The sequence below is a fragment of the Panthera pardus genome, unplaced genomic scaffold (genome assembly GCF_024362965.1).
Source record: "Panthera pardus isolate Hobbes unplaced genomic scaffold, ASM2436296v1 HiC_scaffold_8, whole genome shotgun sequence".
NCBI classification, from domain to species: Eukaryota; Metazoa; Chordata; class Mammalia; order Carnivora; family Felidae; genus Panthera; species Panthera pardus.
Window position 1 is genome coordinate 43,021,198 of NW_026527013.1, and position 25,369 is coordinate 43,046,566.

The window sequence follows — 25,369 nt, forward strand, 5'->3', positions numbered from 1 at the left end:
ACATTATATATAAAGGAAATCGACTTCATGTAGACTTAGGTTATTATGGGATTTCCAAACATTCTTGAACTTCTGCTTAGGTACATACCGATGTACAAGTACATTCTGCTTCCTTTGCAGAGAGGCTACTCCATGGTCAAGTCCAGCGTTAATGAAACATAATTAAGTGATTGTGTTTTTGCTGTTTATGGAGCACTCATTTAAAATATGTTGGCGAGTTAAAGCAATGTAGTTGCCTTCCACAAAAGAAAAATAATTGTTTGCAATTCACTTTTAAAAGTGTTGCATCTGTCCAAACTCAACAATGCTAATGTTTATCACCAGAGAAACACAGTTAGCAAAAGCCATTGGTTGAAGTTATTTTTAAATGGAGTTGTTTCTTTATTTGAATTAAGATAGGCTTCATGCCTGCTGTTGAGTTACAGTAATTAAATTCCACATTTATCTGTGGCCATTAAAACGTTCACTTTCTAGCATGGAACCAGACTTTCTAAATAGTGGCAAAGTCAAAGAAGAGGACCATAAAAAAAATACTGACAAATTAATGTCTTTTATAATACCTATTCTCAGACCTTAAATTATTAAATATATAAATGTTCTTCACTTTTTCCTGATAATAATTTCATCTTTGATCAAAAGCTGTTCCAAAGATTTATGGTATGTGACAAAGGTTTTGATAGGCTTATAAATTTTATTTTATTTTTATTATTGATGCCTTGGAAGCCAGTTGAATTACATATGTACATCTTTGGAATTAGAATTTTATAATCTAGATTTAATTAATGCATGGATGATAGTGCTTCACTGGCAGTACTATCTGTTTGAATCATTAGATTTTTCTGAATACTCTGAGGGGGCAGCTCTCTAATTAGGGCCTTATATATCTTATTAATTAGCTACTTTACAATGGCTATCACCCAGGGAACTGTGTATTCCTGTAAGGCATTGTAAAGTTTGCTTGTTATAAAACAGGATTACAGGCACTTTCCATTTTCTAATCTATGTTCCCCTTCCTCTGTTGCCCCTTCTCTCTGAGTATAAATAGATTCAGTAACTATCTAAAGGCCCTGTTAACTTCAATACCAATGAACAAGGGGCTTTTACAGCAAGTTACACTAAATAAGTGATTTTAACTTGGAGCTTTGATCACCTAATAGTTTTGTAAATTGCTACATATTATTTGCATAAGGTGTATACTTTCTACAAAATGACTTGTATAGCATTTGCTCTCCGTTAAAGCTAAGTAAGCCATTACCAGATAGGTGGCATTGAGATTTTACCTACAAGACCTTACCATAGTGATGGCCCTAGACATACTTTCCTGTCTCTTGGTGGAAATTTCATGCTAGCTAGAGCAAAAGCATGATACCACGATAGTTGCTGTTTCAAACATGTTTCCAGCCTCACTACGAGAAATCTGCCACAATGGGTTGACCAAGAGTAATTGACTGAGGATGGTCACATGACTGAAACCTGCCTTCCAAACTAGCAAAGGCACTGTATATAATGCACTGCCCCTGCAGTGCTAAGCCTTGAAGGGTCCTTGAATTTAGACAAAAAGCAATTCAGTGTAATCAGCTGGTGCATCGATAAGAGAAATGTCAGCAAATTCCTTCAACCAGTAAGGAATTGGGGTCGGAGTTGAGGGACAAGGGAATAAATACATAGAAAATGTACACAGCTCCTCCAGAAGAAACTTTACAATACATGAGTGTATCTCTAGACTTCCAAGAGTAATGATTGTCTTTTGTGAACCACCATTTGAGAATGAAATATAGAGATGGAATACCCCCTAACAAATTCCATCAAGCCAGCAGTGTTATACATACCTTTGTAAGGTTCTTTTCTTCCATAAAAGCCTTATTAATTATATCATTCAAAACCCCCTAATAAAATCATACGGTGTTAATGTAGTGTTCAGGCATAATACATTTTGAGTGTTCTTAAAATGATTTTATAAATAATTTCATAAAAATAATCACACAGTGGTGCTGGGTTTCACATTCTGCTTAGTTGTGACTTAGATTTCCATTGTAATTGTATTGCCCTCTTAGGAAACTGCCTCCTGAATGGGGGAAAAATGTTAAAATATTGCCAACTCTCCTTTCCTACATCAATTCCATTTCATTTAAAATTTCATTTTCTGGGAGTGATTCCAATGTGGAAGACTCTCTTAGCAACTTAAAATGGTCATGTTTGGCTTTTTGTATTCATACTATTTGCCCCACGTGGGCTTTGAATTTTTAATTTAGTTTGGTTATGCTTTGAATGGAGTATTTGCCCATTACATTCAAGGACTTCACAGTAAAGCCAAGGCAGAAAATATGTATCTGCCTGGAAAATAAATCACAGTGTTTGAATAAAAAAAGTTATCTATCAGATACTAAACTCAGTGAATCCTATGACTCAGAACTTGTAGCTCTATGCAGAGAAATACGCACAACATATTGTTGCTAGTTGATGTCACTTAGCAAAAATATTTGTCGTCTTCACTTGCAAAATGTAGAAGCATTTTTAAAGTTTTATAAGGATGCACCCCAGATTCTTAACAGTGTTTTCTTCTGCAGGGGAGATACAAGAACCAAGATTTGGGGCACTGAATTTATTAAGCATGCTCTTTTTTTTAAAAAGAAGGTGTTAATATATTATTGCTTGTGACATTAAAAGTTAATTTTAAAATACTGTCTTAAATAATTTTGTATACTAGATGTTCCAAAATTCCCAAAAGAAAAAATTGACCCTCTTGAAGTGGAGGAGGGAGATCCAATCGTCCTCCCATGCAACCCTCCCAAAGGCCTTCCACCTTTACACATTTACTGGATGAATATTGGTAAGTAACATTCTGTTCCATACATAGGAGACCTTTTAATTTCATGCATCGTGTCAGATATTATAGCGGAACAAAGATTTAAAAACAATGTAAGATTATCAACGTGGAAAAAAGGAAAAGCACATTATCATTGTGGAATGAAATAGTTTTTTAAAAAATTATATCCATCTGTAGAGTGTGTTTCAAGATTTAAATATTCTATTAAGTGTATACATGAAAACACTAGAAAACCCTTAACTATATCTCTTGATTTTATCATATCTGAAAGAGTAGAGGCTATTGATATGGTAATGTATGTCTATGAAGAAAATGCTATCTGCATTCCAAACAACTTACTTACCTTTGGAATATAGTCCATGTCAAAGTTGAGGATGGCTTAGGTCTGTGTTGCTAGCCTTATATTTCCATTTAATAATGTTCAACCTGCTACATAGAGTGACCCACAGAGAAATTAGCATGAACCTTTGTGTTTCATTCGCCAAAAAAATTGTATTCACTCTCAAGTTGAAACTCCAGCTTCTTGTATAGTTCTTCTGGCATGTGCCTTCACAATGTGCCCTAAATGTTTTCACATTGTAATGCAGAGAGAAAAATGATAATATTTGTACAGTACTTGGAAGAAAGCGAGACAAACTATTTTTGGCTGCAGGCAAACATTCCAGACTCCAATCACTCTAGAACTTTCCAAGCTGCATCCAGGAAAGACAGATTAATGTCTTACACATGACTTTTGGGGAGATCTGTTTGATTGAACCAGTTGGACCAGTTTTCAGATACACCAGTATAGAAGTAGCAGCCTAGGTGGTAAGGAGAGGTAGAAGGTACAGAATGGTTGTCCACCAGTGGGTTTCTTTGGTTAATGGTGGAAAGTATGCTCCCAGAGGATTTGTTGTTGTTTTTTATTTTTGTTTTTACTTTTTACTTCTCACTCACTGCTCTTATTTTAAGACCAGACTTGTGAGGAATAGGAAGAGCAAGCATGAACAATGAAATGAAATGAAATAATATGAAAGAAAGGAAAATAAAGAAGGGGGATGAAGCACAATAAAGGACAGTTGCTCCTATTAATGACAAAATGTTTCCTTCCAGAGTTAGAACACATTGAACAAGATGAAAGAGTATACATGAGTCAAAAGGGAGATCTGTACTTTGCAAATGTGGAAGAAAAAGACAGTCGAAATGATTACTGTTGCTTTGCTGCATTCCCAAGATTGAGGACTATTGTGCAGAAAATGCCAATGAAACTAACAGTTAACAGTTGTAAGTCCAAATAATTTATCGTTCCGTCGTGAATGCTGAATACAAATGCGCCTGCAATTTCATTCTGGCTGAAGCCAGTTAAAGCTGGGTGGATATTTTCCGCCATTGTTTAGTTCAACTCTAGAGACTTCATCCAGATGAAAGAGACATCTGCAGCTGCAGACCTACAGTAGCTCTGTCTCTCAGAGCCAGAAAATCAAATCTCAATTCACAGTACAAGTATATTTCATTTGATGTCTGCAGGATCTGGTCATTTGCAGTGGGTGCAATACACGATGACAATCTAAGGTTTCTGAAGCAAGTCTCAGGCTTTGATGCATCGTGATCTTGAGTAACTAGCAGGCTGAAAATGTCAAAGAAAATAGGAGTTGAAAATAAAAAGATTGAATATTATAATTTTTTTTTTTTATCACATCAAGCTTTGTTGTTCTTCCCAAATTGGCAAAGTTATTTGAATTGCTTCTCTTCCCTGCTTGATTCTGCAGATGCCAGTCTGGGTTCCCAAATGGGAAAAAGTCATTAGTGGGAGAAAGAACCATAAGATTCAAAGGGCAGAGATAATCCCTGACAGTTGACTGACTGAATAATTGGCTCTGGGAGAGTCGGAAGTTGGCATTACCATTTCATTGTCTAATTTGGTTCATGGTTTTTTTTCATTGTTATGTGTAGATACACTTTGCCAGGTCTTCACTATAGCATCGCTTTTGGCAGCCTCAGTTCTCTGTAATAGAGCTGTAATCTGTGTCCTCTCAACCTTGGACTCATCTGTGGTAGTTCAAGATTAAGCTCATTATAATTTTTTTTTTTCAAATATATCCCCTAAGATGATGTTCTAGTGAAGCATGGTTATATCTCATTTTGTAATTTTTCTTAGACAAAACTGTGACTTTCCATTCATTATTGATACTAGCATCTACCATTATGTTTGTGAGTTTTTTCTTTAATTTTTTTTTATTTCAGTAAGGCATGCTAATGACTCAAGTTCATCCACAGAAATTGGTTCCAAGGGTAAGTTGATCACGTGAAGAGGGTTGGCATTTATTTTTACCTTTTGTAACTCATTGTCATCTCAAAGCTTAAATTTTTCTGTTACTATGTTCATGAGTATATTAAAATACTGATATTTCTATAAAGGAAACCCCTTTGCATAGAGGTTTCTACTACCCCCCCCATCCTTAACTATATGCAAAAGAGTGATATTTATAAATTCATCACTATGCAAAAGTATCTATATTTATATATGATATAATTCACATAGACAAATACACATACCCTCCCACACATATATGTATTTTTTTTGAGAGAGAGAGAGAGAGAGAGGGAGAGAGAGGAGAGAGACAGTTGGGGGGGAGGGGCTGAGGGAGAAAGAAAGAGAATCTCAACACAGGGCTCAATCCCACAACCCTGGGATCATGACCTGAGCCAAAATCAAAAGTTGAACACTCACACAACTTGCCACGCAGGTGCCCCAGTATGTATATATATATTTTAAATGTTTATTTTTGAGAGAGAAGGCATGAACAGTGGAGGGGCAGAGAGAGAGGGGGACAGAGGATCCAAAGCAGTCTCCATACTGTTAGCAGAGAGCCCAATGTGGGGCTCAAACTCACAAACTGTGAGATCATGATCTGAGCTGAAGTGGGGCACTTAACTGACTGAGCCACCCAGGTGCCCCCAACATGTATATTTGGGTCTCCTAAGATTTCTGTCCTTTTTGAGTGACATTTTGGTTGATAGTTGTTACATGTACGTAGAAGAAAGAAATAGTAGAGAAAACACTAGGTTTAAGAAAGTTAAGTGGTTATGTTTCTTGTAAGACTTCTCAGAGTACTTTAACATTGGGCTGTAACTCTAAGAATACAGTTGGCTGCATTTTCGTAACTCATTTGTCTGTGAAATATTACAATTTTCCCCCACAGGACAGGTACTAGAACTAGTGTTGTATGGAAGATGCCTGAGTGAACCTGAATTCTATAACTAGTTTTCCACAGTTCATTTATGTGAATGCAACAAATGTTCTTCATGTCATGGTGGCCAGTGGCTTCATCTAGATTTCTGATACACTGGCAACATCAGAAGGGCTGGAAGAGGACTCTTCTCGGTGCCTTCTCAGTTTGAAGGTGGATTGATTAAATATACATCCCCAACTGCATGATTGAGGTCAATAACCCAGACATGTTCCTTGTATCTGTACACCCCTTAGTAAAAATAATAGCACGTACTGTGTGTTCAACAATTATTTTTTGATAAACACATACTTGTAAGGAAGCTATAGCATGTGCACACTGCTATCAGGGCTTTTCATTTCTCTACGCTGAGTGTCAGCTGTTTGCACCTTCCACATCGTGTCAAATCACATTGACATTGGATGGACAAAAAACAATTTGTGAGAACATTTGGAAATGATGTTAAAACTTACATTGAAAATGAAAGCCCTCGTTTGCCATTGTATTTGAAAAGCATTCTTGAGCATGTAACAAAGGGAACATTACAATATGTAGTTACTGAAAATGTTTGCTTATCATTCCCTGAAGCACTATGTTTCTTTGAGGGGCTGAGATTGTAAATAGAGTCACCTTAAAGAACTTGCCCACTTCATAGATGCATGGTGTCCACCATACGCTTCCGGAATCAGAATTTCTGGGAGCAAGGCTCGGGAAGCTATATTGTAACAAGCATCTTATAAAATACTTAGGCATACTAAATGAAATTCAAATTCATACACAGCCATTAGACATGGCAAGTTCTGATTAAAGTGTGGAATATAAAATCATAGGCTATCTGTTAACTTTTAAGGACTTTCATCAAGAAACTAATTGTCTTGGGGCATCTGGAGGGCTCATTGGGTTAAGAGGTGGACTTCAGCTCAGGTTATTTGTGAGTCATCTCACCATTTGTGAGTTCAAGCCTCACATCGGGCTCTCTGTGTCAGCTCATAGCCTGGAACCTGCTTCAGATTCCGTGTGTGTGTGTGTGTGTGTCTCTCTGCCTCTCTCTCACTGTGCCTGCACACTCACTCTCTCTCTCTCTCTGTCTTTAAATAAACTTAAAAAGAAAAAAATGAATTATCTTCAACCATACTTGAACTTGTGAAATTTAAAGGTGTGTTTTCAGTCATGACCTTCTTAAAACTTGGTGCTACACTAAGTTATTGCATCTGAGGGACCATCCATGCTTCGTGGTAAGAATGGAGTCTATTTAAATGGCAATATATTAAAAATACATCTGTGTATATATACATAGGAGCATATAGGTAAATACATTTTAAGTTTTAAGAAAGATTTAGTGCCACAGGATTTTAACTGCCTTCATTTGGAAAAAAGTATGTGACTTTTCTTTTCTGTATTATAGCAAATTCGATCAAGCAAAGAAAACCCAGATTGCTGTTGCCTCCTACTGAAAGTGGCAGTGCGTCCTCAGTTACCATCCTCAAAGGGGACACCCTGCTGCTTGAGTGTTTTGCTGAAGGCCTGTGAGTAACTTGACCCCGTTCATGACTTTGTCAATCTCTTTCTATACAGAATAATGCATTAGTTAAGCAGTTAATCCTATATACACATTTTTAAAATGATTTCTTTAAAAAAAAATTCTGTTACCACTTTTCTGGAGGAAGTAATTTGCACTTCACTCTGCAGACTTCAGGCTGTGACTGAGATTGATTTATAATTAGATTGCTCTGTCAGTTTGTGAGAGTGTGAATGGAGGTGACAATGAAAACATTCTCCTTACCTACGTCAGTAGGGGGATGCCATCCTTAGAGCTTGAAGTTGTTACTTGCCAGTCTCTTACTGTGGGTGCCAGGTTTTTGTGTCTCTGCTATCACATTTTCTCCCACTCCTCCTTGCTATGCTATGGGTTCTGATTGCTTTTCAGGTTGCAAGGAGCCTTATTTATCTATTATTTCACCCTGCTGCCCTTTGCATACAAAGAGGTCCAGAGCATGTACTTTCAGAGCATTTCACCTAAGAATATAATTAACTCAGCTTCTTCTCGTCTGAAAAATCAATGCAGGTTTCCAAATCCTCCAAAAAATGTCACTTGGTCATGTCTTGAAATTGTTACATTTGTTGAGCAAATACCCTAAGCCTTTGTAAATAAGGACTATCTTATTTAATACTTAGTCAAGGGACTCTTCTAGCTGGGCATCTGGTTGGTGAACTGGGATTTGAAATTTTAAAAATTGTATTCATTCATAACTCAATATATATTCTGAATGAGTTATTTTAAATTGGTTTATGAAGAAAAAGAGCCAATTTTAATGGTTTTGCAGTCCCTTAGCTTTGTAAACGTCTCTTTCCATCTGGCAAAGATATACAGGTCGCTTATGTGTTTGAAATGGCATGCGTAAGCTCAATTCATGCTCACCACATTTCAAGGCGGCCATTATTCCCATTTGCAGGTTAGGTAAATGACGCCCAGTGGCTTGACTGAACTTGTTCAAGCTCAGTATAAAGTGGAGCTGGAGTTCCATCCTGTCTCCAGAACCCTAAACTACCTCTAGATTTAATGTATTTCAGTTCAACCCAATGAATGGTCTGTTCAATTAAGGGGGAGGTGGAGGAGGGCAGACACAAAGAATGGCATTGTTTCTGAATCTGAAGAAGTGGCTGTAGGTCTATACTTCAGTAAATGGTTAGTTGCAATGAAAATGTTGATACTATTCATTAAAACAGGAAAACTTTCACAAAGAAACCGATATGGAGGGGTTTAGATTCTATAAATTCTGTGAATAAGGCAGGAATTTGGAATAGTTAAAACAACAATGAATCTCATTCAGAAGGGCAGGCACTGAGTGGAAAGTGCACATTCAGGTGTCAGTTCACACTTGCTCTCACCCTGTGGGAGCTTCATTGGAAGTAGAGGGGGGTATTGTCGCTTCCCTCTGTTGATTATTGGCATCAAACTGTTTTCTTCACTCTCTTGCCTCTGTAACTTGTAAATTCTTGAGTTTAAGGTAGGTGCGATTCTACTTCAAGATGCTACACTATAAAAATGTAGGAAGAGCAAGGAAGTATACTAACAAAAATTGGCTGGATAAGTACCTGAACAAAATTTGAGAGTATGAGATAGTGCATGTTTGTATATAAAAAGGGATTAAGGGGTGCCAGCGTGGCTCATTCGGTTGAGAATCTGACTCTTGGTTTCGGCTCGGGTCACGATCTCTTGGTTGGTGAGATCGAGCCCCACGTTGAGCTCTGCCCTGGCAGTGCGAAGCCTGCATGGGATTCTCTTTCCCCACCACCCCCCCACTTCTCTGCTCCTCCCATGTTTCTCTTTTTCTCTCAAAATAAATAAACTTTTTTAAAAAAGGGATTAAGCATTATGTTTTCCCTCAAATTTTCACTGCCCAAATGCTGTTAGTGAATGTTCCTTAAATTTAAAAAAAAAGAAAAAAATTGACAAGAATATAGCTGGATATTCTTGGAATAGGAGAGATAGGTCACTAGATAAATTAGGTCTCATGTTCACCTGATACTTGTAGATAATCATTTTATTCTGTCCTTTCAAGGGGTAGGTATAAAGGATTAGACTGGTTTTCAAGGACTGGCAAAAAAGAAAGGACAGAAGGAAGGCAGGCAGGAAGGATGAAAGGAGAGGAGAGGAGAGGAGAGGAGAGGAGAGGAGAGGAAAGGAAAGGAAAGGAAAGGAAAGGAAAGGAAAGGAAAGGAAAGGAAAGGAAAGGAAAGGAAAGGAAAGGAAAGGAATCTTGCAGAAGCCTGCAGAAAGTGAGATGCTTGCACTATTAAAGCATGAACTCATAGAAAAACCATTTTGCAGGAACTTAGGTCCAGAGCAGCCTGTAATTTGGCAAATTGCCATTTTGACAGATGGCGTGGAAAGCAAGCAGTTAAGAGACTTGAGTTTCTGCATCCTGTTAGGTAGTGTGTGCATGAAGCCAGCAGCTAATATCATCTCCCAGCTGCCTGTTGGAGCATCATTACTGTTTCCCACAAAAGGGTGCCCTGTACTCAGACTGGGCAAATAGAAAGTGGTGGTTCTAGATCTGTAAGGCACGTTACAGGCTTCAGCCTGGAATGGAGGAGGGGAAGAGAGTGTGTAAATTAAGGGACCTACCTCTTTACCTTCTATATAGTTTTTGCATAATAATGGAATTATTTTAATGCTTGCCTGAACAATTCAAACAGTCTGAGATAATTGACAGAAACAATATGAGGTAATTGTTCAGTGATTAACTACTAACTAATTAATTCGGCTACAAGCATATATCCCAAGAATATACAGTTAGGAAGGGAAAAGGGATCAAAAAAGCACAGGTATAGTAAAACACAGCCATGGAAAAAGGAAGTTTAGTGTTAGACAAACTGAAGTTCTAACATGTCATTTATTACCCTAGTGACATTAAGTGAATTAATTAACTTCTTGGAGCTTTAGAATCCTCATTGATAAAGTGACGATCATAATGCCCATCTTTAGAATATGTCAATAACCTGTAGCTATTCATAATAAAAATAAATAGAGCAAGGAAAAGCAGCATCAATAAAAATAGCAAAATTAAGTTTTTCCATTCATATAACCCAACCGGAGAAGAGAAATTAAAAAATATATTAATTAAAATCAGCCTTCAGTGTTTTCTTTTCTTTTCTTTTAAATGTTTATTTATTTTTGAGAGAGAGAGAAAACATGAGTGGGGAAGGGGCAGGGAGAGAGATGGAGACACAGAATCCGAAGCAGCCTCCAGGCTCTGAGCTGTCAGCACAGAGCCCCTACGTAGGGCTCGAACTCACAAACCATGAGATCATGACCTGAGCCAAAACTGGATGCTTAACTGACTGAGCCACCCAGGTGCCCCAGCCATTGGTGTTTTCCACATGACTTGTAAATCACAAGAGTCATAAAGGTCACCAACCCTCTGCTTGTCTGGTTTTCCTGAGCTGGGATTTTTCTTAAACCCAGGTGGCTTGATTCCCCACTACTGTTTTCCTCCTTAAGGTGGAGACAGTTATTCTCTTGATGTATGACAAGTTATCAGTTTGGTTTTAGTTTAGTTCAGTTTTTTTGTTTGTTTGGTTTGATTGGGTGATCTCATCTTTCAGAGCAAGGGAGATGTGGTTCATCTGCCCCCTCCTCCTTTCTCCCTCCCCCCCCCTACTTTTCTCTATTCCCCAACAAAGGAAGAAAGCCACTTGGGTAGCCATGTCTGTGCAGAGCCCACCTTACCCTAAAACAGGCCGTTCTTGGTCCAGCTGTCACATACAGTTATCACATCTGCACCATGTTCTCCACTATCAGCTTCATTTGTATTAAGAGGATAACACTTCCCTCTGCTTACTATTGGGTCCTACTTTATCTTGTTTTTCAAACTCATATAGGGAGGAGGGCTATTATTTCTAGCCACTCCAAATCACCTATAAGGAGGTTTCACACTTAAAATATTTCTGGTAAAATATTAAAACCTTGAAAAAAAATCTTTTAATATTTCTGTGGATCCAATTACCCACCCTTTATCTATATATACCTATTCAGCTATGATAGATAGTTAGTCCTCTTAATGGAAGAAGCATGATTTCCATGGAAGCAGACTATTAAAGGTGCTTGCATTAAAGGAGACCTGATCCAATCCAGTGTTCACCATCGATGGTGGAGTACAGGTCCGTGCCCTGGGAAGGCTGATTGTTACTTACTGGAACTCTGAGAGCATATGTAAAAACAATATGTTAAGTGATGTATCCTGTGAGTAGCTTTGATTTTAATTTTGCGCTTAAAAAATGTTTATCATGTATTTATTGTTTTGCAGACCAACTCCACAGGTCGATTGGAACAAAATAGGTGGTGATCTACCCAAAGGAAGAGAAACAAAAGAAAATTATGGCAAGACTTTGAAGATAGAGAACGTTTCCTACCGGGACAGAGGGAATTATCGCTGCACAGCCACCAATTTCTTAGGATCAACCTCTCATGATTTTCATGTTGTAGTAGAAGGTACTTTCCCCATATTGATTTATTTTTCTTCTATTAAAGAAAAAAAAGGTGAACCTATAATTCCAAAGCATATATGTTGAAACAGGTAAGCTGTTTAAACTTTTGTTTTTGGAGTGGGTATTGAACTATATTATACTTCAGTTAACCAGATTTGACATTTAACCTGCAAAACCTTGTAAAAGGGACAAATGGAAAGAAAAGATCTCATGTTAGGTATTAAACACACCTGACTTTCACACAATTTTTATTATATATATGACACTGCATAATATTAAATCATAGAAGAAGTAAGCATTACAAAGACAAATTATTTCGAGGAGCTTGGAAAAAAGCTTAGAGTTTGTTTCCCAGTCCTGTGGTTAACTTGCTATCTCCTTAATCAATTTACTTTGACTTTCTGTACCTTAGTTTCTTCCTCAAAAAAAAAGAGGGTATCAGGCAAATTGTCTTAGTTCTTTCCTAGATACAGTTGTTTTTTTGTTTTGTTTTGTTTTGTTTTTTTGGTCCATCTTGGGTTCACATGATATTCAATATGTTACTTATGGGGATGGAGTAGACTGAGTGCTGTAAATATAAATTTTCTATCAAAAGATGCAAGATACATATTATAGTAAAGTTATCTCTGTAAACCCACGCCTTTTGTTAAATAGAGGATTAGCTATTGTTGCTTGTATTCATAGAAATAAATAGGCCATGATGTCATCATTTAAAACAGGGGGAAGCCACACAATGTGGATATTGGGGCTGTACCTGCCCTGCAAGTAAAGTTTATCTGGGCATCTTATGAATCTCATTGATGCACACTGATTTCTATGGGTCTAATTACAGTGAGGTCTCCTATCTATGGTTTGGTTGACTGAATTGATCAAATTAATGGATTGATTACTGCATTTGTACTCATTTAGTGCTGTGAGGGCTTAACTAGTGAAAGGAATTGTGTCTTTCAGGGTCCCATTTAGTGAACTGATGCTCTAGGGTTTCCATTTATATTCCAATAAAGTTTACCTCTTAAACCTTCAATCTGTACAAGGAATATCTAAGTAAAAAGCTGTTTTAATGAATGGGAAAAAATGAAGACTTAGACACAGATTACATTTACAAGTAAATGTTAAGATAGATGTTTTGGTCTAGCTGCTGTTTGGAATAACACCATGTTTTTAAGACCTCACCCACAATGTATATGGTCAGTTCAGTTAAGAAGAATGGAAAACCAAAGATGAGAATATCATTTTCCTTGATTCAACAAAAGTAAAACTGGTATAGGTGACATCTTAATATTATGCATAAATATCAACATTTGCCATCAGTGATATATTCTTCTGACCTGGAATTATTCACAAAGAAATTCAAAAAGGAAGATTTGAGAAGTTTATATATATTTTTATTCATCATTTGATGCTTCATTGTTTTTGTTTTGTTTTGTTTTTTTCATTTGCTGCTTCTATATAAATCGGCTACACCATGCAGCAGGGATATTTTTCTGTAACCCCCTACCCCTGCCCCAGTGTAAACACGTATATCTACAAACCAGACATGTCTAGTTGTTAGCTGCTCCTACTCCAAATTGCTGACTGTTAGAAATCCTTCCAGATGGCTGGAACATTGCTACGGTAGCTGAATATTTTAACAATCTGGCCACGGTTTTCTTGACTATAAGACTGAAGCTTTGAAAAGAATTGCAAGGGTTGCAAAAAAAAATTAAAAATCAAGGATGTAAACTTAATTACGCAGTTTAAAATGTTAACTATAGGACTCCAAAGGAATACAGGTTTCCTGAACGAATTGTCCTCACTATTCATAAAACAGCTATTAGCACTATTGAGATGTAAATTATGTTTTTATTAGGAACATTTAATCTTTTCTCCTTAATGAGAAGCTACTAAATGTGCCCTCAGTTGTATGTTTTAGGAGTTTCTTTTCACACATGCAAGTGAAAAGCACACTGGGCTCAAGAAGTCATTTTTTCTTTTTTGTGTATATGTGTGAAACCAAGAAATACAACCTTCATTTATCATATGCGCAGATCAGCTTACTTTCTTTCACTTGTCTTCTGCCTTCCTATATCTCCTTTCCCCTTTTTTGTCTCTTGTTTAGCAACTCAAATTAAATAACAAGAATTTCCATATGATCACAAAGCAATGTAACCGTGAATTTTGAAAATTGAGTCCATTCTGAAAACACCCATTTGTGCTTAAGTAAAAGCATGTATTGTTTTGTAGTCTCTGTAGATGTGATATTTCTTCTTTATTACTAAACATAGTCAAATTCTGTAATTTAAGTTACAACATCCTAAATATGAAGACAGTGTGCATTTTCAAATTGTCTCATCCAGGTAAATAAAAACAGCTAGGATGTATTGATGAGGCACAGCTATCCTTTCTAGATATCTATGATATAAATAGTGCACATTCAATAAAAAGATAAACATTAAAATGACATCTAAGCATTCTAAATCCAAAAAACAGAATATGACCACAATCACATTTCAACTGATTATTTATTTATTTATTTATTTATTTTAGTGTTTATTTGAGAGAGAGAGAAAGAGGCAGACGGACAGAGTGCAAGCTGGGGAGGAGCAGAGAGAGTGAGACAGAATCCAAAGCAGGCTCCAGGCTCTGAGCTGTCAGCACAGAGCCCAACGCAAGGCTCAAACTCATGAACTGTGGGATCATGACATGAGCCGATGTCAGACGCTTAACCCCCTGAGCCACCCAGGTGCCCTCAACTGATTATTTAAAAATAAACTCCCACCAACTTGCACCATTCTCATGTTGTAAACTTTTGAACCATTTAAACTTTTGAATTTTGCTGTAATAGGAAAATATTTACATAGAATTACATACCCATAATTGTCTTGCATTTTAAAAAGCTATCATGAACTCGAGTGCAATTCAGACATTGATATACTTAAGAGAGCCTCGTTTTCAAATGATCTATTTTTTCTAAAAAACTACGATTAAATCCAAGGTTGATAAACCTCACAATTTTGATTTAATAGAACATAGATATTTAGTAGGAATCTGTTACTAAGAAAATAGCCTCTGTGTTGTTTTATAGGTACCAAATTTCCTATTTTATTTCATTTTCCTTTCAGTGATAAATGTTTCTCATTAACTTGTTATATTCTAAATGGTTAGTCATTTGCATCTCACTTTTTAGCAATATAGGGAAATTATCATCTTTCTTTATATATAATTATGACAAAATGAGTAAAGTTGCAGCATAAGTTATTCTCATCAGTTATCATGTATCTTAGGATAATGGATAAAAGAATGGGATTCACTGATGTTTTCTCCCAGGATTTTCCATTTTATCTGTTTTTGGTTTTGTTTTGGTTTTTTTATTTCTTTCTCTTGAGTTTTTCTTTGTCTTCTTTCAACTAGATCTTACCCTTCAGGAATAGAGTTATGTGTTTGAAGCTTTGGCAAACATCTGTTTGTTCTCTGTCCTTGTGTGTCCCTAGACTCACTTCACTCACCAAAAATATCCTGATTCATAGCCAGTGTCCTCGGGCTCACTCTACATTCTTATGTGAACAAAGTAGCAACTAGCTAAATATGTTCAACCAAGACATGGCATGATGAGACTGAATTACTAGAAGTCAGTGATTCCCTCCTATCCAACATTCCTTCTTTCCTCCCTATGCCTTTTTCACTAGAGTCTTTGGGGATCAATCATTTCACTTCAACTTGTAATTATTCCACATGTGTCTGTTCTCCTTGTGCCAAGCAGAGGAGACACAAGGAAGGGTAAGGTTCCTCCATGGCTCTGTATTTATCTGAGAAACATAAAACAAATACCCGAGCACTTAAAAAGCTTACTCAAAAGAGCTAAAGTTTAGCAATGATTTCTAGTGAATATATAAAACGCCTTGGTATCACCCTCTGGTGTATAGATGTTGGAGGAACTTGGATTTGGGAGCACAAAGTGAAAGTTAGTAAAGCAATTTGGACTTCGTTCCTATCAGTGGTCTGAGTTAGTAAAATAGTAATTAACTAGAAATCACATCACATTTTCCTTGGAGTCCCAGTGCTACCCAGTTTACAGGTTCACAGATCCATGAAGTGGCCAGAACACAGAGTGGGGCTTCTTTTGTTGGTGACTCTAAGCGAGTTAGATGGTGTCTCTCTAGCTCAGTCCTTGGTCTGCAAGGAGGTAGAATCAAATAGGCTGATAAGCTTAATATGGATACCAGGGGTTAATGAAATTTGTAGGGTGAGAGTAGAGATAAAATCTGTATTTTATTATGCATGGATATTTAGAGAAATGTCATCATTACATAACCTTCTTCATTATTTTTATTGAGATATCATTGATAACATTAATTTCAGGTGTACAACATAATGATTCGATATTTGTATGTATTGCAAAATGATCACCAGGTTAAGTCTAGTTAACATCTATGGCCACACAGTAACAATTTTTTTTTTCTTTTCATGAGAACTTTTAAGATGACTCTCTTAGCAACTTTCAAATATGCAAACAGTATTATTGACTACAGTCAACATGCTGTATATTATATCCCTATGATTTATGTTTTTACATTTAGTTTTTGCTCTGAAAGCAATATTAGTTTACTGTTGTAAGGATAGAAATTTTCATGTTCGTGGAATTTTTTCCCTCTAACCCAAATGTCTGATTTTATTGTGGTAATGTGAAAAGACAAAAAAAACCAATAACATAAAAATGTACATATACATACACCTCAGAGAATCGTGTGCAGTTTATAATTTGGACTATTGCATTTTAACCTAAACGACTAAATATTTACAGATTATAGGTGATGAATACACATATTTAATTTAAGATTTAGTAACTAAGTCCACACCGTATGGAATAATTTCTAGGGCACGTCCCTTTCTCAGGGATGAACTTTCATGGTTATTTGCATATTTTTTATTTTCTTGGTGAATTTATAGGCATTTTCTTTTGACACAATCCTTTTGTTTCCCCTTTACTTACACACAAAAAAGCAGTTTACATGACTTATTTTTTCATTTCACATATATGTATCTTTAAAAGAGTTTCCTTTTTGACTAAAAATGGAAATCCAAGAATGTCTTGGGGGAAATAACCAAGCAACACTTGATGGAAATTACTACCTGCAGGTGTTGTGCAATTTTCCCTGGAATCAAATTATCCAAACCATCCACACTTTAATCTAAATCTTTTATTCACTCCTGACATAGTAATATACTTAAGGTGACAAGATATGGCAGTAATATTTGCACTAAAGACAAATGTCTCATTCTGTACTGAAACACCACTTAGAAATATAATATTGGAGCAATAGAACATGCCAAGATGCAAGTAATTTAAATACATTTTTCCTCCATTGTTTTCAGGGCAAAAAGCTAAATGCTGCTTTTAGGCTTTCTTCTCCCTGTCTTACAAAAAATAATCTCTAGGAAAATAATGTTTCCACACTTCTAAGATAGATAATTAGATATCGGTATGGGTATACAAATGATACAGAGTCATTAAGAAATATTTAAAATAAATGCTGGACATTTCAATTTCATTTAAAAATTCTCCAGATACATTTATCGAATATCAGCCTTTTTAGACGCCTTGCTGTAGCTTGAAAATAAGCTCAGCCAGCACTAAATAAACTTAACCATCTGCTTATCCCTCCTTCACTTTCTGTTAATGAGGTAGATACTTGTGATGCTGAACAAAGTGATTGTATACATGTTAATTTTATTATGCATGCTAAGAGTCCAAATTAGATTGCGCACACACACCATGCATGCACGCATGCACACACCCTATAACTAAAAACAGCGTCCACCTTGCCTGACGGAACATTTAGAAGAAAGAGCTAGTGTGAAACACTTTATTGTGGCTGCCATCTGCTGGCACATTATAGAAACACAGGCATTAAAATTTTCGGACCTCCTGACATGGTTAAAGTCACTTATGATGTCTTCACTTTATTCCAGAGCCTCCTCGCTGGACAAAGAAACCTCAGAGTGGTGTGTATAGCACTGGGAGCAGCGGTATCTTGTTATGTGAGGCAGAAGGAGAGCCTGAGCCCACAATCAAGTGGAGAGTCAATGGCTCCCCGATTGACAGTAAGTGAAACACCAATTGTGATGCAGTGCTGAAGGCAATGGTGTGCTTGGATGGTTGATAGGCAGACACCCTGGTTATGTGTAAGATGGGAGTTGGGAAGTGGCTGGACCATCTAGACAGATCCAGCCAGGAAGTTCAAAGTTGAATCTTTCCCAGCACTTTGATTTATGCTTAGATTTATGGAGAAGTGATAAATAACATTTGTACTTGTTGGGTCATTATATTAACTCTATATAAAAATTAGGTTACAAAGATAAAGCAGCTGATTGAGAAAAAGGAGAAAAGCCCATTCCTTTGCTTTTCCCTGAGAAGAAATCGGTGCAGTGACCTAGTGGTTGAGAACATGGGTTGAAACTCAGAATTGCCCTTAGACCCAAGCAACAGTGACCCCGGCTCTGGGTTCTGCTCTTCACAAGGACCTGGTCTGGCCATCCTTTGGTCATGCCTGCTGTCATTATTTGAGACTTTCACAGGCCAAAGAGAACTGTAAACATGCCCCCTACCCCTGGCTCCCTGCATGTTCTTGACTGAGCTCCATTTGTACCCAAGATCAGAAAAATCCCTGTCTAGTCAGCTCTCAGCCATCCCAAATGGGCTGGGCATGGAAAGGCAGGGATGCACAAGGGCTGAAGCCTGATTCTCCCCACTCTACCATGTTCCAGCAAAGAATTCTGAGAAGTCCAAAAATCCTCAGTTTGAACCTAGAGCTCTTGTCATTTTGAATGTCTTTGTCAAAATAGGACAGAACAAATCTTATTTGTCAACTGACTAGTTTAACCTTGAGCATTTCTATTATTGAGACATATATATATGGCTTTCATAAGTTTCTTTTGTCCTGGACCGTTCATACCAAGTGTAGACGTCTGGTGGTTCAGAGACCTGGGGTCCCATCTAGGCTGTGCACCTTCCCAGGTATATGATCTTGAGTTGTTTACTGAACGTCCCAAAGGTTTAGTTTTGTTATTGTTGTTGTTTTTTCACAGCACAACAGAGCTAATGATGGTTGTGATGGAAAGAGGTCATTGTGGTCAACCACCTAGGATAGTCGTTCATCTGTGCAACATTATGATAGTTTATAAACTCTGGGGCCAGAATGCCTGTGTTTGCATCTAGGCTCTGCCATTTACTAGTTGTGTGACTGGGCCTATGACTGACACTCTTAAAATCTGCTTCCTCATCAGTAAAATGGGCACGAAAATTGTACCAACTCATGGATTGTTATGTGGATTAAAGGAAAGACCATGCTCACGACAAGAAAATGCTCACGACAGGGACATTCCTAAAGTATTCTCTACTTTTATTGTTGTTACATACCACACACTCAGGAAACCTTAGCCTTCTTTATTGAAATCCTCAAATTGGAGATTTTTTTCCCTCATCTCTTTAGAGAGCAGACTAACAAATGAAAGATAAGGCTTCAGGTAGATCAGAGGGAAATGAGATCAATTGTTGTGTATAAAGAATGTTAAGGATGCTAAAATAAGGAATGCAGATTCTCTGGAACATAAAATCATAAAATTATATATCTGAATGGTACTCAGCTGTTTATGAAGGACATTCATATATTGCTTTGAATCCCCAAATGAACATTTTTAATGGAGGTACGATTATTCATATTTAACAGATCAATTCGTTCATTCAGTAATTTTTATTGAACGCCTTCTTTGTGCCAGAACTGACTGGCCTTATTGCTGGGACGGTAGCAGTGAATAAAATGAACAGTCCCTTTTCCTGTGGACCTGAAATTCTAGCGGGGAGAGTCAATCAATAGACACATAAGCACATAAATCTGTGTTGTAGTGTGATAAATAAAAAATAGCTGACTAAGGGATGGATGTAATACAAGTTCAGGACCGAGAGTGGCTCTTTTATTTTAAGATAATACTAGGAAGCCTCCCGTGGTAATTTACCTGAAAAAAGAAGAACTGAAAGAGTTTAGGGGGCATCCATGTGTGGGAAAGCTTCCAGTGTAGATAGGTCAGTGAGTGCAAAGACCCTCAGGTATGTTTGGGGTGTTGATGGGAAGCCAGGAGTCCAATGTGGCTGGAGCTGAGTGAGTGGGCAGTGTTCAGACGCAGGATCAATCGGCAGATGTAGGGGTCACGTCATACATAAAGGGGAAAGCTCAGCTGGGGACTTGGGATTCTAGTGTAAATAATATGGGCAGCACTTTGAGGATTTTGAGCAGAAGAATGACATGATCTAATCTATTAACAAAGGACTTTTCTATCTCTGAATGGAAAATCAGCTGTACGACTACTCCAGCTAGAAGCTGCCTAGAAGACACTGGAACCTAGGGCTAGGTTGATAGTGGTAATGGTTAGGTTCTGGATGTATTCCCAAACAAGAGTCAATAGGTTTGTTCACGGATGAGGAGATCAAGGCTGAAAATAAACTTAGACAAGACAGCACAGCTGAATAATGGCAGGGATAGAAAACAAATCCACATCCTTGGAGTTCAAGCTCAGTGTTCCTTCCACAGCTGTCGACCATAGCTCTCCTTGCTCCCCTGCAAATGGGTTATAGCCATTCATTGGTTGGGATGCTCGGTAACAGTGGGATAACTGAATGATCTGAAGTCTCTCTGAGCTTATAATTCTAGCAATTCCATATCCTTTATATGTAGTATTTCAAAATTACACAAAAATGATTACTCTTGGAGTGCCTGAGTGGCTCAGTTGGTTATGTGTCAGACTCTTGGTTTTGGCTCAGGACATGATATCACAGTTTCCTGAGTTCAAGCCCCATGTCAGGCTCTGTGCTGGCAGCCTGGAGCCTGCTTGGGATTCTCTCTGGATCCCCCTCTCTTTCTGTCCCATCCCCACTCCTGCTGTCTCTCTCAAAATAAATAAATAATCATTAAAAAAGTGATTACTTTTATTGATAACAGACTTAACCTTTTTCAAATGCTTTGCATCTAATATTTGTGAGCCTCCTAATAAGCCCTGCAGAAGATATATATTTTTTTAATTCTCTTGTTTGCACATGTGGCAACTGAGGCTCAAGGAGGTCACATTACTTAAGTGAGGACACAACCCCAGTAAATTTATAGGTTTTTAAAAAAAAATTTTAATGTTTTTATTTGTTTTTGAGAGAGCGAGCGAGCATGAGTGGGGGAGAGGCAGAGAGAGAGGGAGGTACAGAATCCAAAGCAGGCTCCAGGATCTGAGCTGTTAGTTAGTGCAGAGCCCAACATGGGGCTCTAACTCACAAAAGCAAGTTCATGACCTGAGCCGAAGTCGGACACTTAACCGACTGAGCCACCCAGGTGCCCCAACCCCAGTAAAATTAGAGCTAAACGTGGAACCCAGAAATGATTAAGTCTCAGAGCTGAAGTTGCTCCCAGTGTATTGCATTATCACTCACTGAGGTGACCAAAGACAACTTATGGCACACCTAGTGTGTTTTGCTTGATACTGATAGAGAACTGGCTTTCTTGAATCCTGGGAGCTCCTGCTAGCCTTGGCCTGTATGCAGCAGCACGCTGCAGCTTCTGGTACCTATCCCAGAGGATGGCACGAAGCCATGCTCAGCTGTTACTCATCTCAAACCTGAGGCTCTGGTTTCATTTCTTCTTTTTGTAAGGCTGTGTTTGATTCAGGGTTTACCCATGGGAAGATGGTATAAGGAATCTAAAGAGAGTGATGAGGTTAGCTCTGACAGTTGTAGAGCTGGGCATCAGGTATAGGAATGCGGAATCGTTTCAGAGACTCAGTCCTTTGCAGCCTTGAAGAACTTCAGAGAGCTCCTCTTCCTGACAGTTCTCAAGAGAGAAACGACTCTGCAGGATTGTATCGATTTTCTACTGTTGCTCTACAAATTATCACTAATTTAGTGACTTAAAATAGTATACTTGTATTAGTTTACAATTCCGCAGGTTAGAAGTCCAACTAAGCCTCACTAGGCTGAAATAAAGTTGTCAGCCATGGTGTGTTCCTTTCTGGAGGAACTAGGAGAGAATCCCTTTCCTTGTCTTTTCTAGCTCCTAGAGAGAGCCCACATTCCTTGGCACATGACTCTCCATTTTCAAAGTCAGCGTCGTTGCATATCTGACCACTCTTTGATAAGCATCTCTGTTTGTCTGGCCATGGCCAGGGAAGGCTCTCTGATTTTAAGGAGCCTTGTAATTACATCAGCCCCACTTGGATAATCCAGGATAATCCCTCCATCTCAAGGTCCTTAACCTTAATTACCTCTGCAAAGTCGCTTTCACCATGTAAGGTTAAATATTTTTTTACTGATAGAGATTAGAATGTGGGTATCTGTTGGGGGCTATAATTCTGCCTACCACAGGGACCTTCTAGAAATAAAATGCCACCCAACATAAATGGCTTTCAGTCATTTCGGGAAATATTTCCTGACTGCCTCCTCCGTGATAGCTGCTTTTCAGGCACTGAGAACACAGTGCATAATGCACAGTCAGAGTCCTGCTTATGTGGAGTCATAGTCAAGTGTAAAAATATATTCATTTCTGACTATCAGGAAAAAATGTATAAGGAAAGTCTTCTATTTCAATAAACAATACTCAACATATTCTACAAACCAAAACTTAGTATGGTCACTATTTTATATAATAGAGACACAATAAGAAAAAAATTAGGTTTATGGGTAATCTTGTCATGTCATTTAAAGTAAAAAATGTTTTTTTTTTTTTTTTTAAAGTAAAAAATTTTAACATCTGTGTCCCTCACTTGACATTCCTAGGTAATATGTTTCCTTTACACTGCTTGTTTGTAGTGTCTTGGTGGAGCAATGAGATCTGGCATGTGGCCAAATGCTGTAGGAGGTGGCATTCACTTGTCCAGACTCCAGTCCCTTCTTCCACAGTGGCCATATTAGTGCTGACCCTGCAGGTTCTGAGCAGAGTTAATGAGACAATGCATGTGCCACTTCCAACAGAGTTCTTTGGCCGTTTGTAAATCTACTAGAAATGTTAGATGTTCTTAGCTCCCAAAGGTATTTCCAGAATTATGCCTGGATCAGGAGTGAGGTAGCATTTATTGCCAAAAAGTAGAAAATCTAGCCCCTGATCCCAAGAAGGCTTTAGTCTTACTGTGAAAAGGAAATATATAAGTTGTGTAGCCAAAGTGGTTGAATAGCAAAGCAAGATAACTGAAATGAACAGTACACACCAGAAAATTGCACAAGGGCAGAGAAGTCAAATAGAGGAATAAAAGTGTCAAAGGGGGAACACAGGGGCCAATGTTGGTGGGTTGGGGAGATCACTCTGTGTTGATTCATGTGATTTGTGCAGGGCAGTGTTAGGACCTAAATTTACAAGAGAGAGTAAGGTCTAGTTATAGTGGGACTTGAACGACAAATGGAAAATCTGAAATTTTATTTATGGGTATGGATATGGAGAGGCAATGAGCTTGAGATCAACAAATATTTTAGCAATAAATATTAATTTGAAGGAAGATTGAAATTGGAGAAGGGTCAGGAAAAAAAAAAAACATGGTTGATGGTAAGAAATTCTAAAAATGGGCTTCGGTGAACTATTATTCACCCTAAACTCGCCTTAAAATATAAATACTGTGTGACACATTTAATAATTGGTGTATAAATATTTTATATCACATTTTTTATCATACTGACATTCTTTAATCTCTTGCAGAAAATCCATTTGCTGGTGATGTTTTTTCCCCCACCGAAATCAGTTTTACCAACCTACAACCAAATCATACTGCTGTGTACCAGTGCGAAGCCTCAAATGTCCATGGAACTATCCTTGCCAATGCCAATATTGATGTTGTAGGTAAGTAACAGTCTGGGAGCAGACTGTTTACTTTCTAAAGGAAGATGTTCAAGGTCATACACACAAGTGGACTGAATTCTCAACATATAAAACATGGGGAGAAACATCAAAGCACCTTTAATCTAGCGTGTGGGCATTAGCCTTCCTACTAAAATTAAACTTTCAAAAATGTATTGAATTTGGATATTTTTCTAACTCAAAACCTTATACTGTGTTATTCAGCTGTCTCCCATTTTTATTAATGTGACTAGGATGTAGAAAATTTTAATTTGTGCACATTATTTCTTAATGAACATTCACAACTGTATTTATGTTATTTTCAAATAGATGTTCGTCCACTGATACAAACTGAAGATGAAGAAAACTATGCTACGGTGGTTGGGTACAGTGCTTTCTTACACTGCGAGTACTTTGCTTCACCCGAGGCCATAGTGTCCTGGTAAGCTGGTACAGGGTTTTCTTAAGAGAATGTGAGTGGTAGATTTCATTCATTGTGTCTTCATCCATCATGTGACGTGCTGTTGTTCCATGTAGCCAATGCGTCTGAGAAATAAGATAGCAAACTTAATTACTTACCTCTCCTGGAATCATTAGGAGAGAGCCATTTCTGCTTACAAAGGAAAGGAAAGAATTGAAGTGATTACTGAGACAATTTTATATAGATAGACTTGGTTTTGCATTTTGGGTACATCAAAAGTCATATATTACAGCTGACCCTTGCCCATTGTGGAGGTTACAGGTTGATCCCCCGTGTGACTGAAACTCTGTATATAACTTTTGTCTCCCCCAAAACTCAACTACTAAAAGCCTACTGTTGACTGGAAGCCTCACCCATAACATAAACAGTTGATTAACACACATTTTGTATGTTATATGTATTACATACTGTATACTTACAATAATAGCCAACTTTTTCTTAACGGATTTTTCCATATTTCTAGGCTACGTAGTTTGTGAGTTTTTTGTAACTGTTGTGTATTTCCAAAAATTTGTCCAATATAGTTACTGAAAGAAAATCCATGTGTAAGTAGACCCACACAGTTCAAACCCATGTTGTCCAGAATTGACTGTACTTTTTTGTGGTTGTTTTGGGTATTTTCTAAATAATTATCTAAGCCTGAATTTGATTCCAAACACATATCCTTAAAACTTTTCCAACGTGTATTTTGAATTTAATTTCAATGTATTGATTGGGGTGACAAGTCCAAACACCTGTGTGAATCTGCCATATTTGTTCCTTCACCAGAAAAGCTTGGATAAACTGTTCTTAAATAAGTCTGCCATTGCTCTACAAGGCCAAGACTAGAGGGTAGATGGGGAGGCGGGGTCATTAAAGTGCAGGATCAGATCTTTCTTTAAAAATTGGGTATTTTGGGGCACCTGGGTGACTCAGTCATTTAAGTGTCTGATTCTCGATTTTGGCTCAGGTCACGATTTCGTGGTTTGTGAGATCAAGCCCCGCATTAGTGTGTAGCCTGCTTGGGATTGTCTCTCTCTTTCCCTCT

The 25,369-nt window shown here is 37.6% G+C and overlaps 1 protein-coding gene across 13 annotated transcripts in view; it reads left to right on the forward strand.

Annotated features, from left to right (window-relative positions):
• The window catches only part of CHL1 (cell adhesion molecule L1 like), a 198,530-nt gene that overhangs the window by 138,610 nt on the left and 34,551 nt on the right, over positions 1-25,369 (forward strand). For 12 of the 13 annotated variants that reach the window (XM_019428467.2, XM_019428469.2, XM_019428466.2 and 9 more), the window contains 8 exons: positions 2,708-2,830; positions 3,920-4,090; positions 5,051-5,098; positions 7,442-7,562; positions 11,847-12,031; positions 17,977-18,108; positions 23,724-23,864; positions 24,192-24,303. In XM_019428467.2, the coding sequence (XP_019284012.1) occupies positions 2,708-2,830; positions 3,920-4,090; positions 5,051-5,098; positions 7,442-7,562; positions 11,847-12,031; positions 17,977-18,108; positions 23,724-23,864; positions 24,192-24,303 (1,033 nt within the window). The remainder of the gene's footprint in view (positions 1-2,707; positions 2,831-3,919; positions 4,091-5,050; positions 5,099-7,441; positions 7,563-11,846; positions 12,032-17,976; positions 18,109-23,723; positions 23,865-24,191; positions 24,304-25,369) is intronic. The other variant, XM_019428470.2, reaches the window with a different exon arrangement.